This window comes from Hemicordylus capensis, chromosome 1 (assembly GCF_027244095.1).
Source record: "Hemicordylus capensis ecotype Gifberg chromosome 1, rHemCap1.1.pri, whole genome shotgun sequence".
Lineage (NCBI taxonomy): Eukaryota > Metazoa > Chordata > Lepidosauria > Squamata > Cordylidae > Hemicordylus > Hemicordylus capensis.
The window spans coordinates 353094381-353108810 of record NC_069657.1 but is presented as its reverse complement, the minus strand read 5'-3'; the positions used below and the strand labels follow the sequence as shown (position 1 = coordinate 353108810).

The window sequence follows — 14430 nt, the reverse complement described above, 5'->3', positions numbered from 1 at the left end:
TTTTTGAAGGGCCGTATATAAATCAAATAAATAAATAAAGTTAGTTTAATTAATGATAACTTTGGGTTCTCTCTGTCTTTGTCTCCTTTGCAGCTGTCTCCAATCTAGATGAAGAAAGTAGATGGACAGTCCATTATACTGCCCCCTGGCATCAGCAAGAGAATGTGTTTCTACCCTCCTCAAGGCCACCTTGTGTGGAAGATCTGCATCGGCAAGCTAAGCTGAATCTGAAGTCTGTACTGAGAGGTAGGAAGTTGGTGATAATATTATGACCAATGCATAATGGTTCAGACAGTAATCTCAACCATGGTTTAGAATAGATCATCATGAATGAGCTGTGGCATGCCTTGAGCTCACATGATTCCCCTCTTCTCCTCTCTCTTCATACATCCCTGGGAAGACTGAAAGTTTAAATTTTACTTTTGAGTAATCACATTTTCCCATGACACACAACCTCAGGGAACTATGCTTTGTTCAAAATTGTTGACATTATATTGTCTAGTATAAAGTAATAGCCCTAGGTGGATTACTACTATAACATATTCTAGTTACTTAAAATAAATAAAAAAACAAACTGTGATTTATTATCCTCATGGTTTAGCATTATGTCTGAACTGTGCCAGAATACATACACACTTCTGGCAACAACTAAGATAAAGCTGTGGATTTTTTGTCTTCCCTTCTAGATCAATGGTAAATTTTTCTAGGCTAAAAGTAATAAAAGTTAAAATGAATGTCCTTATTTATTTCTCCCTCCCTCCCCACCATGCTACTTTTAATGAGAAATTAGCTCCATAACAATGTGGCAATGCTTCCATTGTCATTGGTATCCCTAGGACTTCTTGTATTTTGGTATACATGACACACTGGACAAAATACACAAGAGCAACGTCTTGATCAGAAGTTTCAGGGAATTTTTTCTGATTGTACTTGCATAAAGAGAGCTGTATACACAAAGCTTATTTGTGTAATGTGACATGAATTTCCTGTTACTTGAATTTCCAGAGACTTGATAGTGTCCTCTCAAGGTCCAGTAAAGCCCCACAGATTAGTTGAGAGTGGAGAAGAAAATAAGAGCCATACTAGAAGTGAGTTTGAACCATAATATCTTGCTTATATCAGGTTTTCCGGACATAGTTCTGATAACTAGAAATGAGAGTAGCAAAGCAGTTTAAGTATTTGGCACTGGAAAATGGTAAGGTTTTTAAAAAAACCATTGAAACAACATATCTGCAATACAGGGCCAAAGTGCAGAACACACATTTAATCCAGTAAAACATGTTAGTGTGTGCATACTATCTACTGAGACATTTCTTCTCAGAATACTTTATATAACACATTATAACCTCAATAATTTAAACTAGGTATTTTGAGATCAAATTAGCCACAAACATTGCCAGATAACTGAAAGAAAATAATAGAGCAACTAGTATTTTTTCTTCAGTAACAATTGTCTTTAACTTAACAGACTTTCCATTATTGACAGCTTAGAAGCCAGTTCCTATGTCACATTATAAAGGTGCGGAGTACGCTCTCACACGGGTCCAGTCTGTCCACTAGGTGAGCTAGGCAGTCATCTAGGGCTCCAAGTGGGGAGGGGTGCAGATGGCCTCGGTCATACACCTCCCTACAGGTGCGCATGCACGCCACCCATTGTGTGAGTGACTGAGCAGGCACTCACCATCCCTGTCACCCTCCTGGCTGCCCATGCTCTCATTGCCATCTCTGCCTGCTGCTTCTGGGTAGTCAGCCTGCTGCGGCGCATTGTAATCATGTTGCTGTGTTGGGTGGCAACATCATAATGCGCTGTGGCATGCCGACTGCCCAGCAGCAGGTGTAACTGGTGAGGAGAGCAAGTGGGCAGGCCATGGGGGCACCCTCACAGGCAAAGGGAGTGGAGCCCCCGCCAAAGCCCGTCTTTGCCTGGGGTACCACCATTCCTTGAGGTGGCACTGCTCCCACAGTTCTCACTTTGTAATTCAAGGCACGTCAAAATGCTGTCTGAGAAAAACAATTGATGAGACTAACTCAGAGAGATGATTGCTGAACTCTCGCAGCAATTAATGGGTGACATGATGATGAATAATACTCATAGTCATTCAAATTAAAATGGCTTTTAATTTCAATGGGACGACTATCAGTAACTTTCCTCCTTGTATCAACAAACGTTTTTATTTTGTTGTGTTTTGTTTTAACTGCTTTCATCAGATAATGTGTTTAGAAATCAGGAAGATGTTCTTTCATATAAAATTGGCCTTTGCAGCAGTACATCTGGGAGTTTTAGCTTTGTTTAAGCTTTGTTTGTTTTAGCTTTGTTTAGTTTACACTAGAAGGAAATTTGTTGCTTACCACTTAGAAGTAGCCAAGTCACTTTTAAAAATCTGCACACCAACACAAATGATGATAGACTGTGCTAATGAACTTGGGGTAAAAAGTGGCTTTGAATAGGGTAAATGGTTGCTGAAAGAAAAACAGATGTATAACTCCAGCTGTATGTGCAGATATGAAATGCATAAGCTTCACTGATTGTAGGCTTTGAGTAGAAACTTTACAAGCATTAGAACAACATTCTAGTTTGCTGTTATTTTGTGTAGTATATTGCTGTTGCATCTTTTATTTCTCTGTGTGTGTGTGTGTGTGTGTGTGTGTGTGTGTGTGTGTGTGTGCATCTGTGTGTGCTGTCTGCTAGAGGCTTAAGAGCCTCTAGCAGAGAGGCAACAGGAAGATTGGAGAGGCCCAGGTGGTTTCAGAAAATGTTTAATATCAAGAGATTTTTTCAATCTGCTTCAAAAACTCATTTATCTGTTTCTTGGGTTACAAGTATTCGGGTTACAGTTCATCAGCACTTGAGCTGGCAGTGGTTCCTGAACAGCACGTGTGCCACTACTTAGTTCTAGCCAGGGGAGGTAAATGCAGAGAAACCAGCCAGATCAGGGGGGAAAGGGCTCTTGATAGTAAGCCAGAAAGGCTCAGGTGATATTCTCCAAGTCCTACAAAGGTTTCCAGGTCATGCTTGCTCACTGCTCTGAAAAACTCAAGAATTATTCTCCTGCTGCTGGCTGAAGTCTGCCTCTTTCCTTTCAAACAAAGAAACAGAAACTTCCTCCCTTGCACTGCTGTAGGGATGTGCACAAAACCGGTGTGCCCGGTTCGGTTCTAATTCAAACCAGGTTCGAACTAGGATGGGGTGGTTCGGTTTTGGTTTTGCTCGAACCTCCCCCTAGTTTGGTTCGAATTCGAACCGGTTCAGACACCCAAAAATTGGTGGGATGGTAGCTGGCACCCAGGGTTACCTGCCACCCAAACCCTAAAGCAATCGGACACTCGTACGATTTTTTATGAATTTTTGGAAATTATTTCTATTTTTTCCTCATAGGATATAATGGGATTCCAACCAGCCCATTATTCCTTATTGTGGAGCACCCATGGGTGCCAACAACTATGGGGCACAAAAGTGAGTAGGTGGTAGACAACCAGGGGTGCCTACTATCCACAAAGTTCCAAGGCAATCGAACACTCCTCTGATTACTGGTGAATTTTAAAATTATTTTGGAATTCCTCATAGAGAATAATAAGGATTGCAGCAAATGTATAGCTTCATGTCTGGGAGAAAGGGGTGTCCTAGAGTGGAGTGTGGTGGGTGGTAGTTCCCAAGGTGGGCAAGGAAGCTATCAGAATTATTTGAAAGGAATTGGGCAAAAGGCTGATTTTTAAGTTTAAGTGATTTTTGAAGTTTACGTGACTTTAAGGTTTAAAGAATCTACACTCAGAACACTTCAGAAACAACAAAACCCAGTACCCCATGGGTTAGCAACCCATGGAGGTGGTTGGCACCCTCGCTCTGGGCCACCCCAGCACCCCCCAAGTGCAATTATGGGGTTGCTGAACCATCCATTCTTCCCTATGGAGAAAAACCTTAAAGCCACTTGTGGGGTGCTGGGGTGGCCCAGAGTGAGTGGTGGTCTAGTGCAAAGAGGGTGCCAACCACCCTGGGTTTTGTTGTTTCTGAAGTGTTCTGAGTGTAGATTCTTTGGTAGCATATAAGATTTTCAATGACAAACCATGAATCCACTCTCATTGCTTAAAGACACATAAACTTCAAAAATCACTTAAAAATCAGCCCTTTGCCCAATTCCTTTCAAATAATTCTGATAGCTTCCTTGCCCACCCTGGGAACTACCAACCACCACACTCCGCTCTAGGACACCCCTTTCCCCCCGACGTGAAGCTATACATTTGCTGCAATCCTAATTATTCCCTATGAGGAATTCAAAAATACTTTAACAATCCACCAATAATCAGAGGAGTGTCCAATTGCCTTGGGGGTTTGTGGGTGGTAGGCATCCCTGTCTGTCTACCACCCACCCCAATTTTGTGCCCTTAGGTGCTCCACAATAGGGGATATGGACTGGTTCTGGTCCCGGTCTCATTATACTCTATGAGAAAAATAATTGAAAATATTTCAAATATTCATAAAAAATCGTAGTACTGTCTGATTGCTTCAGGGTTTGGGTGGTTGTTGGCACCCATGGGTGCTCCACAATAAGGTATAATGGCCTGGTTCGAGTCCCATTATACCCTATGAGAAAAAATAAAAATATTTTTCAAAAATTCATAAAAAATCGTACGAGTGTCCGATTGCTTTGGGGGTTTGGGTGGCAGGTACCCCTGGGTGCCAGCTACCATCCTACCAATGTTTGGATGCTTGAACTGGTTTGAACTGGTTTGAACTGGTTCGAATCAAACCGCCCCCTGGTTCGGTTCGAATTCAAACCTGCGACTCGAACCTGATGGCTGGTTCGGTTCGAATTCGAACCTTCGAACCACCCTGGTTTGAATTCGAACCGGTTTGCACATCCCTACACTGCTTCACTTTCTCCTGTCTGGAGCTCAGTCTGCCAGAGAAGGCCAGCCATCAGATGCTGTATTTGGACCATTTTGAAATGCTAGGCTTCATAAATCAAAATGAACACCTTTGAATCACTTGACTGGTTTCCATAAAAGCAATGTAATTATTGGATTTTCCCCTTGTGTGCTAGCCATATGGTTTTGATTTTAACCTCATGCAGTTTCATACCTAATGCAAATATAGCAGAGAGGCCCATTTCTGTCCTATTTATGCAAAATGTGCAGGCTCTCTTCATGATTATCTGTTACTGTAAATATTGATTCGGCATCATCAGTGCACAGATATACCATTGTGTTTGTTGCTGGAGGGCCCCAGTATCTCTGATGATGTACATTAGCCATCTCAGCTTATGAGAACACTGAACATATACATTGGGGGTGGAGATATTTTCCTGTGTCAGCTTGAATTGAATCTTAAAAGACATTTGGTTAACAAATAAAACAAATTCAAAAAATGAATTGGCAGACCTTCTGACATGTTTATCTAATTTTGTATAGAGAAGAATATGTTCTTGTTCAAGCTTTGCTTTTATTATGTTTTCATTTGATCACTATGCAGATGAGCAATAAGGGTCATCCCTGCTGATGGTTTAATTCTACATGTAAATATGTTCAATTATGGGGATGTTATGGGAACCATTTAATATTAACAACAGTTTTACATCCAGGTTTCCAGTGATGCTAAGATGAGAGCTCTCTGCCAACCTAAAACACTGGAATATAAGGAAATCAAGGGTTAGCTGAACATTTCAGATAAGCTACCTTGTATATTTCAAAGTGTCTTGAAATAAAATCAAGTCACTTGTTTGTATCAGAAAACTTAGTGTTTTGCTAGTAGTTATACTCATTTATTCTCTTTTAGACTCCTTGAAAACAATTACTGTTTACATTCAGTAGATATACACACAATAGTACTCTACATAAGACACAATAGATTAATGGGTGGGTGCTTCGAACCCCATGTTTGAAACCAAGTGGGTTCCCATTGCTAAATAATAGCAGCGATAGCCAGAGATGTTACCTGAGGGGTAAGAACCTGAGTTGCACATTGTTGCTTAAGTGGGGGAGGAAGGTGGACCAGAAAATGCGAGGTGGAATCAGACTGGAGGTGGCTGGAGTCAGCACAAAACAGCTGTTGATTGGCCAACAGTGCTTGGCTTCTGGTTTTTCCAGTGCTTGGCTTCTGGTGATTACTTATAAAGCTCTAAACAGTCTGGGACCAGGTATACTGCTCCCACGTGAGTCTGCCCTCCTTCTAAGTTAGTAATTAGAACCCTTGTTTTGTGCCCTATGACATTTGGAGGGGACCCAAGACAGTGCTTTCTCAGGTGCAGCATCCAGTTTGTGGACTTTGCCCCTGGAACATAAGATAAGCTCTGCTAGATCAGGCCCAAGGCCTATCTAATCTAGCATCCTGTTTCGCACAGTGGCCCACCAGATGGCTCTAAGAAGCCCCACAGGCAGGGGGTGAGGCATGCTTTCTCAATTGCTGTTGCTCCCCAGCAACTGGTATTTAGAGGCATCTTGCCTCTGAGGCTGAAAGTGACCTATAGCCACCACACTAGTAGTCATTAATAGATCTGTTCTCCATGAATTTGTCTAAGCCCCCTTTAAAGCCATCCAAGCTAGTGGCCATCACCACATCCTGTGGCAGAGAATTCAATAGGTTAATTATGTGCTGTGTGAAAAAGTACTTCCTTTTGTCAGTCCTGAAATTCCCAGTCTTCAGCTTCATGGGATGACCCCTGGTTCTAGTGTTGCGAGAGAGGGATAAAAATTTCTCTCTGTCCATTCTTTCGACTCGATGCATAATTTTATATACCTCTATCATGTCTCACCATAGTCACCTCTTTTCCAAACTAAAGAGCCTCAGATGCCGTAGCCTTGCCTTATAAGGAAGGTGCTCCAGGCCCCTGATCATCTTGGTTGCCCTCTTCTGCATCTTTTCCAGTTCTACAATAACCTTCTTAAGATATTGTTTCCAGTCCCTAGAGAAACCTGTATTGCTCTCTTGTGAATAGTGTTTTGGTGGACAGTCAAAACATGTTGGTTCTGCCAACCTTTTGGTCTTAATTTCAGTCTCTCTGTTTTTGATTGGATTTTAATTTATATTGATTTTTTTTAATTTAATACTTATATTTATATTTATATTATCTATCTATCTATATAATTAATTCTCTTAGCCGGCCATCATGGAGATGCATGTCTTCGGGGCGGAACTCTTGCAACACGCTGTGAGAGTTCCTGGCAAAGACAAGAGCCAGGACGGAGAAATTGGGACCCAATTGAGAAGGAGCCGCACAAGGGAAGCAGCAGGCCCAGCCATGATGGCGAGGCGGTGGTAGTTTCAGGCCCAGCCACAGTGGCAAGGTGGCGGCGGGGTGAGGAGGTGGCTGGGCCGCCAGGAAGAGGAGACGGCCAAAGAGGGGACAGGATGGCTTTAAAGCCAGCCAGAAACAGCGGGCGGGGAGAGGACCAGCCTGGGTGGGAAACGCCAGCCCCACAGATGTTCTATGCAGCGTCAACTAGTATTATATTATATTATATTGCCCCCAACCTCCGTCTCTGGCCGGTTTACAGCAAAATAAATTAAAAGAGAAATTAAAACCTTAAAACAATCTAAAACCACAAGTCTAGTTAAAAAGCTGTGGTGAATAAGTGTGTCTTTAAAGACTTTTTAAAAAATTTCAGCAGGGAGTACATTCCAGAGTCTGTGGCAGGGGGCAGCAGAGAAGGCCCATCCCTGTGTAGCCACCAGATGATCTCAGTGAGTGATGGGGCTCATAGTGCAGAAGTTATTCTCTTAAATAACCTGCGACTCAGTTGTTTAGGGCAGGGTTTCTTAACCTTGGGCCCCCAGATGTTGATGGACTACAACTCACATCATCCCCAGCCATGTCCTTTGTGGCTGGGGATGATGGGAGTTGTAGTACTTCAACATCTGGGGGCCCAGGGTTAAGAAACTCTGGTTTAGGGATGTATAGGTTATAACCAGCACTTTGTATTTTGCCTACAAAAACAAGTGTAGTTATTTTAATAAAGGAGTAGTATGGTCTATTTGAGATGACCCAGAGACCAACCTGGCTGCCACAGTCTGTACCAACTGCAGTTTCCGGACTATGTACAAAGGCAGCCACACACAGAGTGCATTGCAGTAGTCAAGTCTGAGGATTAGAAGCATATGTACTACTGTTCGGGGGTAGTCTGTCTCAAGAAACATGCAGTTGTTGTATCAGCCGAAGCTGATAGAAAACGTCAGTGGCTACTGTCTCAACCTAAGACAAGACACCAAGGAGAAGTTTGGGTCCAAAAGCACTCCTAGATGGTATACCTGTTCCTTCTAGGGAAGTGTAACCCCAACCAAAACAGGCAAATCAAAATAGTTTTCCAAGTTCCAACCCCACACAATAGGTACCACAGTCTTATTTGGATTCAGTCTCAGTTTATCCCTCATCCAGGTCATCACTGCCTCCAGGCAGGCATTGAGGAAGGTTATGCCTTCTCTTGATGATGTTGACATGGGAAATAGATTTGGGTGTCATCGGCATACTGCTAACACCCTGCACCAAATCCCTTGATGATCTATCCCAGGGGACACCAGTTTTGAAGAACAGCTTTTGAAGAACAGCTGTCTCCATGTGACACCATCTAGAATCTGCCCTAGAGTTAGGAGTGGGACCACTGCCAAGCAGTGCTTCCTATTCCCAACCCTGTCAGAACGATACTATGATTGATAGTATTGAAAGCCACCGAGAGATCCAAAAGGACCAACAGAGCCAAACACCCTCTGTTAATTCTCCATGGGAGATCATCCATCAGGTCAACCAAGGCAGACTCCTCCCCATAGCCCACCCAAAAACCGGTCTGAAATGGGTCTAGATAATCTGTTTTCCTCCAAGACTGTCTGGAGCTTGTAGACCACCACCCTCTCAATTACCTTGCCCAGCCATGGAAGGTTTGAGATAGGCCTATAGTTGCTTAACTCTGAGGGAGCCAATGCAGGCTTCTTCAGAAGAAGTCTAATGATTGCTTCCTTAAGACAGGAAGGCATCCTTCCCTCCCTCAGAGAAGCATTTATGATATCTGCCATACCCTCTACACCACCCTCCACCAGATAGTATAAGCCATGTTGGACAAGGACAAAGGGTCAAGATACAGTAGGCCACACCACTCCAAGCAATTCATCCACATCATCAGGAGTCACGAACTGAAACTGATCCAGCATAACAAGATAAGAGGAGTTGCTGGACACCTCTGCATTAGACTATGCAATAATTGTGCGGTCTGAGTCCAAGTAGGCACAAATACAAGAGATTTTATCCACAAAAAACCCTCATTAAAAACATCACAAGTAATTGATTTTTCCAAAATCTAATTCAAGGGAGGAAGGGCATGTTCTAGCTCTCTCACAACCTTAATGAATTCTGCTGGGTGTGAGCTTGTGGATACAATATGGGCAGAAAAGAATAACTTCTTTGCCGCATGTTTTGCTTGAGCATAGGTCTTCAAATGTGCTCTATGTTGTAATCTGTTGGATTCGAGTGTAGTCTTTCTACGCTTGTGCTCCAGTCGTTGTCCTTGGAGCTTCATCTCCCGTAGTTTTTCTGTATACTAAGGGGCCAATTTTGAAGTTGGCCAGAGAGGATGCTTAGGAGCGATCTTGTCTACTGCCCTGGTGAGGTGGTTGTTCCAGTTCTTCACTAGGGCATTAACAGTATCCCTGGCAGAGCCAACACTAAATTCTTCCAAGGCTTCTTGGAATCGTATTGGATCCAATAAACTTCTCAGGTGGACCATTGTAATAGGCCCCTCATCCTTGCAGAGGTGGGATGTGATTGTGAGTCCAACCTTAAACAGATGGTGGTCCATCCATGACAATGGAAAAATTACAGGCGTCCCCACCCATGGATCACCAATCTGATAAGAGTAAAAGACCAAATCAAGCATATGACCAGCAACACATGTTTGTCCCGAGTCCACTTGGGATAGGCCCATAGTTGTCATGGCCACTATGAACTCCTAAGCCACACTGACCTAGTTAGTCTAGATATGAACACCGAAGTCTGCCACCACCATATTTCTGTTTTTAGATTCTGTTCTAAACCACCTCAGGTGTTCTTTGAGGCAGAAAGTTGGGATGTAATTTTTTAAAATAAAAAAATAAAAATTTCATCTCATGAACAGGTGACTTAAATATTATTGACCACATTTTCACATTTTTGCAACAATCATAAGTTAAAAAAAAACACCTTTCTTGGTCTTTAAAAAAAATCCCTGATCAAAGATGTGAGGCAATGGCTTGTGTAAGGTTTGTTTTGAACTTGTTTAAATTGTTAGGATAATAGGCGTAACTGTTTTTATTGTTGACAAGGTTGTATGTGTATTTTAAGTAGTGGCATTTATGCAGACGAATCAGTTACCTAATGTAAAGTATTCATAATCTACATGAGTCTTGGAGTTAATTCAGTAGAGATATTTTTGCTATTTTTCACTTGCGTTCTCAGGCAATCTCAAGTACATGCTTGCCAACATAACCATATCATGTGACCCAGATGCTTATGGATGTTGGCTGGGACAAACTTCTGCTTAATCAGGGTCTGAAAAATGTGCCTCTAAGAGGCAGCTTCTGTTCTTTGAAATACTTTATTATGATCATTGATGTGTTATATATACAAACAGATGATACTACATTCAGATAAGGAGTAAAAGGAGTAAATCATACAGAATACACCAACATAGAAGCCTTATGTAACAACTTCTAAAAAGGACTAGAGGTTAGCTGTTGATGGATCTTGACAGCAGCTGCACAAAATTTGGCAACATTGTAGGTGTCAGAAGATTTCATATCTGCCAGGAGGAGTATGGTGTAAAATTCAGCAGTCCGGCTGGGAAAGCATGATAGCAAGGGAGAAATAAGACTGCACCAGCTATCATTATAAAAAGGACAAAAAAACCAAACAAACCAGCACATGGAGGACAGATTCAACCTCACCGGAGCCACGGGGGCATAACCAACTAGCCAGAGGAGTTTTCAAAAACCTTCCCGATAAGAACACTGACAGTAAGGCATCATATCTTGCTCTGAGGAAAACCCTGTGATGGCTCGGTAAAGAGAGGGACAATAGATAGCTAGCAGGTTCCCGGTTAAAGTCACCAAGGCACTCTCTTATGGTATCCTGGATGGAGCTTAAATCGTTACGATGTTCAATGTCCAAGACCCTCTGTTTGAGGATATCCTTGGCCTGGCTGTAATCTAATAATGACTGATGTTCAGCAGAGAGGCCAAGTGATGACAATTTACCCATCACTGCTCGTGTCCAGGTGGATTGAATCCCAGAGGGGAGAAATGTATCCTAAACCAATGATTAAAAGCCATGCTTTTGTTTCCAACCTCTGGAGGCCCTTTTCCAACCTCAGTGCTGCATTGGAGATACATCGAGGGGCCCTGAATATTGCTCTAAGAAACTTAGATTGGATTATCTTCAGTGGCCTATAGTTAGGGTAGGAGCCCATTTAGCAATAGCAATAGCACTTACATTTATATACCGCTCTATAGCCGGAGCTCTCTAAGCGGTTTACAATGATTTTAGCATATTGCCCCCAACATTCTGGGTACTCATTTTACCGACCTCGGAAGGATGGAAGGCTGAGTCAACCTTGAGCCCCTGGTCAGGATCGAACTTGTAACCTTCTGGTTACAGGGCGGCAGTTTTACCACTGCACCACCAGGGGCTCTTTGTGAGCCATATAAAAGTTAGGCCAATGATTTAGCAGCAAATAACTTTAGCGCTGCAGGGATAACTTCTCCACCTTTGAAGCGAAAGAATCTTAGCGTTGCTGAAGCACTTTTTTGTGCTTGTTTGGCAACATAGTCCACATGGGCCTTCCATGACCCAGTGGCATGAAAAACCACACCCAGATAACTAAAACTATTGACCTGCTCTATACAATAGCCTCTGTATGCCAGTTAAATAGTTTAGGCCTCTAGGCAAAGACCATCACTTTGGATTTCTGGAAGTTAATTACCAAGTGGTTGTCCTTGCAGTAAGTGGCCAAGAGCCTAAGCACTCTCCTAAGGCCCACAGGAGTTTGTGAGATGATAGCAGAGTCATCTGCAGGCAGCAGAATTGGGATAGCTGCATCCACAATAGTTGTGGAATGCAGTGCTGGATCGGAGAGATTGTTAGCTCAGGTATTTATGTAAAGATTAAACAGAGAGGGTGCCAAAATGCACTGTTGTTTGACTCCTTTACTAGTGGTTATTAAATGTGAAAATGAGCCTTGAGGATTACACCTCTGTCTTACACTGGTATTATCGTAGAGCTTCAGAATAAGAAAGAGTAAGTGCCTATTGATATCTATGATTCTGTGTTTCCCCCAGAGGCTTATCATCGAGATTAAATCAAAGGCTGCTTTGAAATCTACAAAGGCCACATACAAGGAAGACTTAGGTTTGTTGCTATATTTCTCAATCAGATGGTGTAATACCAATGCATGGTCCATGGTTGACCGCCCTGTTCTAAAACCAGCCTGTTCATCACCCAGAATACCTTCATTTTACATCCAGTCTTGCAACTTCCAATCGAAATGCCTTGCGTAAGGCTTACTCACAACACTCAGCAGGCTAACTGGGCAATAGTTGGCAGGATCACGTCTATACTCCTTCTTAAATATGGGCACTATTATGGCTAGGCCCCAGGTATGAGCCCAGTTCAGTCAGTACATGTAAAGAGGGCTGCCAATACAGGGGCCCACCAATTTGCATTAGACTTAATCATTTCAGAGGAGATAGAATCACAGCCCAAGGCCTTGCCAACTTTTAAGGCGTCAGTAAGCTACTTAACTTCAGCAACTGAAACAGGTGGCCATTCAGGGAGTGGGCCATTCAGGGAGCGGCTAGTTCCTCCTCCTGGGTTGAATAGAGAGCTTTAAAGTGTGATTCCCATGTCTCCATAGGGACCTGACTAGTCAAATGGGAGGAATAATGCTCCAAGCTACCAGCTGTAATACACCAGAAGAGAGGGGAATTCTTATCTCTGACTGAAGCAATCAGCTGCAGTAAGGACAACCTTTGAGCCTCTCTTTTCTTAGTTTTGATAAAGGATTTATATTGTTTTTTCCAGGACTAATAGTGTTGATTGCCTCCTCCTGCACATCTCATACTGCGCGGGTGGAGGCAATGGTAAACCCCTCCTACCAAAGAAACCACAGGGCTCTGTGGGTGCCAGGAGTCGAAATCGACTCAACAGCACACTTTACCTTTACTTTAGTGTTGAAGGAGCTGCATGTTGAGGGTTTTGTCAGTACATTTTATAGTTTGTCACTAGTTTCTTCTTGGCAGCTACATACACTTGGTTGTACCAACTCTAGTCCTACCCATTGGCCGGCAGTTATGCTTAGTTCTCTACTGCACAAGATGGTCTTGTATCATATGAATGAGTGTCCTATAATGCTCACATACAAGCCCAACTTATCCTCTTTTTAACTCATCATGAAGTCCCATCATATCATCAGAGTTTAACAGAATGTCCATAACTTGAGCCCATCATCCATCTCTCAACCATCTCTCATCTCTCTATCAGGGCCAGAGTCAATCTCCATTTGAACAACACTACTAACCAGGTTACAGGATGTAAGCCAGTAATCCACGTTTGACATCCTGTTCCCAGACCAGTAGGTAAATTCTGCTGGGCAGTCTCCACTCGCTGCTCCATTTAGAATACACAAATCAAATAGATTGCTCGATTGGGCCAAACACAGGCCGGCAAAACTGTATTTCCTATCCTTGTCCAGCTGGGGGGAACCAGGGAGTCTCCTGTACCTTCTAGTGGGACAGCATGGTAATAGGTATATAAAGCTGTATCATCCTGCCCCATCCTTGCATTGAAATCACATTAGAACAGCCCTGCTGGATCAGGCCCAAGGCCCATCTAGTCCAGCATCCTGTTTCACACAGTGGCCCACCAGATGCCGCTGGAAGCCTACAGCAGAAGTTGAGGGCATGCCCTTTCTCCTGCTGTTACTCCCCTGCAACTGGTACTCACATGAAGTCCAAGGCCAATCCTCCTTTGGGTCTACCCCCCTTTTTGCTGGGCAGTGCCTTGACACATTGTACATAGAAACCATCCACCTCAATCTTATCCATGGCCCAAGTCTCCTGCAGGAAAAGAATATTGAATTTAGACAGGTATTCTATAAAAGAGATATCTCTACATTTACAAGCCCAACCGGCTACATTCCACGTGCAGCAGGAGAGTCCGTGTTGATCTGATAATTGTTACTTGGGTAATTCAGCTGTGGCTGGGACAGAAGCCTGCTCTTCAAGTGGACTTAATTGCTGAACTGGATTAGTAGAGCTCGGGGCCTTACCAGACTCCATTGGGCAGACATCCAGGAGAGATTGCTCCAATATTTGGAGGACTGATGGAGGAGACATCTTGGGACTGGATCGAGCCTTTTTCAAAGATTCTATAAATTCAGGCAAAGATGGAAGGGACCCCAGAAGGTCCTCCAGCTTTTCCA

At 43.1% G+C, this 14430-nt stretch overlaps 1 protein-coding gene across 13 annotated transcripts in view; it reads left to right on the top strand.

Annotated features, from left to right (window-relative positions):
- The window catches only part of NHSL1 (NHS like 1), a 228783-nt gene that overhangs the window by 152734 nt on the left and 61619 nt on the right, over positions 1 to 14430 (top strand). For all 13 annotated transcript variants that reach the window (XM_053289204.1, XM_053289198.1, XM_053289211.1 and 10 more), the window contains exon 2: positions 94 to 246. In XM_053289204.1, the coding sequence (XP_053145179.1) occupies positions 94 to 246 (153 nt within the window). The remainder of the gene's footprint in view (positions 1 to 93; positions 247 to 14430) is intronic.